General features: G+C 40.2%; 1 protein-coding gene across 1 annotated transcript in view; it reads left to right on the top strand.

Annotated features, from left to right (window-relative positions):
* The window catches only part of KCNMB4 (potassium calcium-activated channel subfamily M regulatory beta subunit 4), a 58,438-nt gene extending 52,952 nt beyond the window's left edge, over positions 1–5,486 (top strand). Inside the window, exon 3 of the mRNA XM_059186317.1 lies at positions 4,959–5,486. Coding sequence (XP_059042300.1) covers positions 4,959–5,127 — 169 coding nt within the window. The 3' untranslated portion in view covers positions 5,128–5,486. The remainder of the gene's footprint in view (positions 1–4,958) is intronic.
* Positions 5,487–6,000: the final 514 nt, after the last annotated feature.

Raw genomic sequence — 6,000 nt, forward strand, 5'->3', positions numbered from 1 at the left:
TTAGGTAGGGGAGTGCTTTAAATTAAGACACTGAAGTCCTAGTTTGAATGAACCAGACTTTAATTGTGTCACAAGGATCACTTTAGAGATAATCTCGGTAAATCCTATTAACTGAATAATGAAGTGAAGCATTCCTGTGCAGAGAAATCCATTTTTCCTGACAGGGAGGAAAAACTATTCCCTCCACCCTTCTCAGATTCATAGTCTGGGCTCTTTAAATTAGACAGATAAAAGACAGGCTAACAAGAGAAGAACAGACATTTATTAACAAGTGCATTTTGGGTCCACGTGGAAGTTCTCAGTGATGTAAAACTCAGAGAGGTCATTAGAACTTGGGTGATGGGCATTAAGAAGGTCACATGTGGTTATGAGCCCTGGGTGTTATACGCAACTAATGAATTGTTGAACACTACATCAAAAACTAATGATGTACTCTTGTCGGTTAACATAATAATAAAAAATTAATTTAAAAAAGGAACTGGGCTTATGTAACATCTTTAAGGAAAAGATGTACATTTCTAGAGAAATGACAAGATAGAGGAAAAGGACTTTTGAGTTTTTAGGGCAGCAAATCGTAGGAAGGTAAACATATGGTGGGAACTAATGGAAGGTAAGAGCTAGTTAGAAAAGTTTGTTAGATAGTTCATCTGATGCTGTTCCTGGACTGATTAAGGTCTAGAATTGTCTCCGATGATTAACTTTTGTCCTTCCTGGAAGAGAGAGGAAGAGGGACACCTTTAAAAATTTCTGTCCCGCTTTTAGGCAAATAGGAGAGCTTTTCCTTTCCTTTCCTTTCCTTTTTCGTTTCTTTTCCTCTTCTTTTTTCTTTTCTTTCTTTTTTCTTTTTTCTCTTCCTCTCTTTCTTTCTTTTTAGATTTATTTTAGAGAGAGAGTGAAAGTCGGGGTAGGCGCAGAGAGAGGGAAATAAGCAGACTCCTGGCTGAGCACGGAGCCCAATGCAGGGCTCCATTTGAGGACCGTGAGATCATGACATGAGCCAAAAGCAAGAGTTAGCCACTTAACTGAGTGAGCCGTCCGGTCGCCCTAAAAGCTGTTCTTGTATCTTCTCAGTTGCCGTCAGCTCAAAATATTCCTATGGCAAAGGGCCACATTCTGCCACCCTTCCTTCCTATTGAAGGATAAAATGGGGAAATCTTAGAACTGTATGAACTGGAAAGAGACATTAATTATTTTGAAAGAAATGTGAGCATTTTTATATACTATCTCTGCCTCAAAGAATGCTTTTGAAGCTATTACACATTCAACATAGCTATCTCAAGTGAATCATGTTTTGTCATTTGAAATATTAAAATAAAATTTTGCCTCAAGTGCTTTTAAAGAATGCCAAGAAGTTTCCAAATAAAACAAATATCTGGGTCCAGCATTTTCCGTTATTTTCACTCCTTTTTCCCTTTTTTAATTAAATGTTTCAGAGAATATGCATAGTGGTTCAACCACCCTCATCCATCCACGCTCATCTACTTTCCTGACTCAACTGTATGCTATTGTGGTAAAGGATTCAATATCGACACTAGAAAAGGAACACAAAAGAGGATACTCACTGAAGTATTTTACTGGAAAATTAACTGCAAAACACTTATGGAAATTATATGCAAATTAACTAAAATAGTGTTAAGAATCCACGTCCCCCCTCTCTCTTTTTTTTTTTTTTTTTTTTTAACCATTTGAACCATTTGTAAGTGTCCAGTTCTCTTGTATTAAGTACGTTCACATTATTGTGCACCATCACCCTTAAGAATGAAGGGGAGAAGAATGGAGGGTAGGCAGGAAGGGAGGGAGGAAGGCCATCCCAAGACAACTTTTTAAAAAAATTAGTAATAGTACAGTTTAGTTTCCATTTGAGTATAGCTGACATATGCTGTTACGTTAGTTTCAGATGTACAGTACAGTGATTCAAAGCTCTATACGTTAGGCTGTGCTCAGCACAAGTGTAGCTCCCATCTGCCCCCATACAACACCATCACAATACCATTGACTATATCCCCCCGCTATGCCTTTCATTCCCATGCCTTTGCTCATTCCCTACCTGGAAGTCTATACCACCTACTCCCCTTTACCCATTTTACTCATCCTCCCAGCCCCTCCCCTCTGGCAACCATCCATTTGTTTTCTGTGTTCATAGGCCTGATTTTATTTATGCTTTTTTTTTTTGTTTTATAGATTTCAGATATAAGTAAAATCATATAGTATTTGTCTCACTTATTTCACTTAGCATAAAACCCATCTACGTTGTTGCAAATGGTAAGATCTCATATATTGTGTGTGTGTGTGTGTGTGTGTGTGTAAAATATTGTGTTGAGTTCTTCACATATTTTGTATAAGTTCTTTATATATTTGCTATAGTAAGCCCTATTGAATATGCCATTTGGAAATATCTTCTCCCATTCAGTATATATTGCCTTTTTGTTTTGTTGATGGCTTCCTTTGCAAAAAGCTTTTTATTTTGATGTAGTCAGAGCGATCTTAAGAAATCCAGAATAGGGGTGCCTGGGTGGCTCAGTGGGTTAAAGCTCTGCCTTCAGCTCAGGTCATGATCTCAGGGTCCTGGGATCGAGCCCCACGTTGGGCTCTCTGCTCAGCAGGGGGCCTACTTCTCCCTCACCCCCCAACCGCTTGCCTCTCTGCCTACTTGTGATCATTCTCTCTCTGTCGAAAAATAAATAAAATCATTCTTTAAAAAATTTTAAATATAAAAAAATTAAAAATTAAAAGAAATCCAGAATAAAGCTAGAAGTATCGCGATTCCAGATTTCAGGATGTGTGCTATACTACAAAGCTATACTAATCAAAACCGTATGGTACTGGCTCAATAATAGACACATGGGTCAACGGAAGAGAAGAGAGAGGCCAGAAATAATCTTACTGTCAATTAATCTATGGCAAAAGAGGCAATAGGCAATGAACAAAAGTCTCTTCAACAAATAGTGCTGAGAAACCTGGACAGCTAACATGCCAAAGAAGGAAACCGGACCTTTTTCTTACATTATACACAAAAATAAACTCAAAATGGATTAAAGACCCAAATGTGACATCTGAAACCAAGACAGCTTTTATTCTCCTTTGCACGCTTGGGTTGAGGCAGCTGACAGTCTTGAGTTCTCCTAGCTGGGAAAAGAATTGTGCCAGGGTCAGAGGTTGGGATTTCAAAGACTATAAAATATGACCTCAACTATATTGTACCCTAACATTATTTGGACCTAGAGCTTGAAGTTTCTTGAAATTTTGCATAGATAACAAGCTGCAGTAGGGACAGTTTCCCATCATCAAGAGCAAGTGGTTATTTAGCAACATCTCTCTGTAGAATAATGGGCAATGACGAAGTCAAGGGCCTTACAAGAGAAAATGAAATTGTATTAAAATATATCACAAATGAATGATAGTACACGTCTTAAAGACAGTGGGTTGCTACAGGAATTCAGAAAAAAGAGTAACTTCTGCAAGCTGGGATGCTTTTGGCTTAACTGTTACAATGGCTCTGCATTCATTTAGTACGGATTTTAATTGAAATCATATGAAATAGGGGTGCCTGGGTGGCTCAGTGGGTTAAAGCCTCTGCCTTCAGCTCAGGTCATGATCCCCTGGTCCTGGGATTGAGCCCCGCATCTGGCTCTCTGCTCAGCAGGGAGCCTGCTTCTGCGCACCACCCCCCGCCCCCGCCTGCCTCTCTGCCTCCTTGTGATCTCTGTCAAATAAATAAATAAAATCTTAAAAAAAAAGATAGAAATCATATGAAATAAAACATCAGTAAAAGTATGGGCAAAATCTGAAATGATGCACAAAAAGGCAAGGATTTTGTAATACCAAAATGAATCTGCAGAACTGTTTTTGTTAGCGCCACATGATGGCTGCATTATAGATAGAAGAGAAATTTCCAACATTCTTTGTCAGTCTTCTGGAAGAATAGGTTTTGCGTTATGACAGTGATGATTACTGAGAGCTCCTCAAGAATGCATTTCTTTGCCAAATGCACTGCCCTTGTACTCTAAAGCTTCTGATGTTCTGAGGGCAACTGGACTAATCATTCCGCATCATCTTCTTCCTTGCCTGGAGGAAGCACTGCTGCTCTGGTATAATAGAACAAACCTTCCTGGGGATGACATGGAAATGGCTTGCAAAAAGTAAAACTTTTGTATGAAGGCTGAATTCCCAGGCTCTCTCTCTAATGGCTGAAGATGAGAGATCATGGCTTATGGAATGCATCTCATCTTCACTTCCTGAGAAGGAGACCAGTGCTGGAATTGAAAATAGAGCCCTGCATTGATAAGATAGAAATACATTGCTAAGACTTTGCAAACTTTATTAAGAAAGTGGTCAGTGGTTTAAAATGAGTGCTAATCCTCCCCGCCCCCCACAGAAGCATGGAAAAATGCATTAAATCTAAACATTCACTTGTCTGTTCAGTAATAAAAACCTTCCCATAAAGGAGTTGAGTTGACCTGAAGGCTACATGATAGATCTTTCTGATGAGATTCAAACAGTGACTTTCACTGACTCTTTTTGTGAATTATAATCATTTGGGTCCTGCCGAGGTCTAATTTGGGTTTGAGAGTGTCAACCCACAAGTAACTGATTCACGCCACTTTGACCAGCAGACATTAATAAGGGTGAGTGAGAAAATGGAATATGTTCAGCAACTTAGAATGGAGGAAAATAATAACCTAAAAGATTGCTACACTTTTGACCTTTCACAACGTGTAAAATTATCTTATAAAATAATATGTGAATTTGCACCCATGGCTTGATTCAAGACCTCCGAACTTTCCGTCGTGGATCTGAACCTCAAAGTACGATATTTATAGCCAGAGCGAGGTCTTCACTTTCGGTGATGATTGTTCCCTTTGGGCTTGAAAGAAAGTTGGGCTTCAGGTTGCAGAGTTTTGCTGTGTCCAGGCAGTTGACCCCTCTTCCTTTCTTTCCCATTCTCCACTGTCTTGCAGACCAGATGATGTGCTCCTGCATCGCACGCATGACGAGATTGTCCTCCTGCATTGCTTCCTCTGGCCCGTGGTGACATTTGTGGTGGGTGTTCTCATTGTGGTCCTGACCATCTGCGCCAAGAGCCTGGCAGTGAAAGCAGAAGCCATGAAGAAGCGCAAGTTCTCGTAGAGGGGAGAAGTCTCATGGGAAGCAAAGCCCAGAAGCTGCACCCATCGGCACACATCTCCCTGTAGAGCCTGCTTCCTGGCGCAGGAGATGAAAGGGGCTATGCGAGGTCTCTGAGAGGCTCCAGCCTCAATGGCAGCGGAAACAGGCACAGCTGGAAGACTTGGGACCGCATAGATTGTATGCCATGTGTCGTAGCAATGGCTAAGGGGTCAAGCTCTTAACCTAATGGAGTAGCCATTTCAGAAAACTCTATAAGAAGTTAATTTTCTTTGGAAAGTAACAGTATATAATTGTACAGTGTAGTATACAAACCATTATGATTTATGCTGCCTAAAAATATTAAAATAGAGTGGTCTGTGGTTTGGGGTTTTTTTGTTTGTTTTTGTTTGTTTGTTTGTTTTGTTTTGTTTTAATTTCCTTTTTTATGCTTGGAACACCAGGGTTTAAAAAAAGGGTCTCGTGGGCTTCATTTGATTCTGCTAGATTCAGCTTGTACTTAGAGATAAGGAACCCCGCACAAGTCTTGATCTCACAGTACGATCCCCACTTCCCACTGTTAAAGACTACCTTTTGACTCCTGCTTGAAAAATGAGAAGTGCACTGTCAACTCAGTCTTCAGTCATTTCCATGACTCTTCATCAAGGGATCCTCAAAGATTGGGAAAAACCTCTCCTCCAACACTTGCCTTTGGCTCCCCATTATTTGTCACCCGATTATTTCTTAAGAGAGAGAGACAGTTCTGAACAAGGTCTTCCCTAGCTCTGTGCCCCTTTAGTCCCGTGTCCCTGTTGTGTTTGATGGATTTTTCTCTTGGCGCAGCCGAATGTACATGATGTGAAGGACACTTACTTTTCAGCTGCCATTTTTGTTCCT

This window comes from Mustela lutreola, chromosome 8 (genome assembly GCF_030435805.1).
Source record: "Mustela lutreola isolate mMusLut2 chromosome 8, mMusLut2.pri, whole genome shotgun sequence".
Lineage (NCBI taxonomy): Eukaryota > Metazoa > Chordata > Mammalia > Carnivora > Mustelidae > Mustela > Mustela lutreola.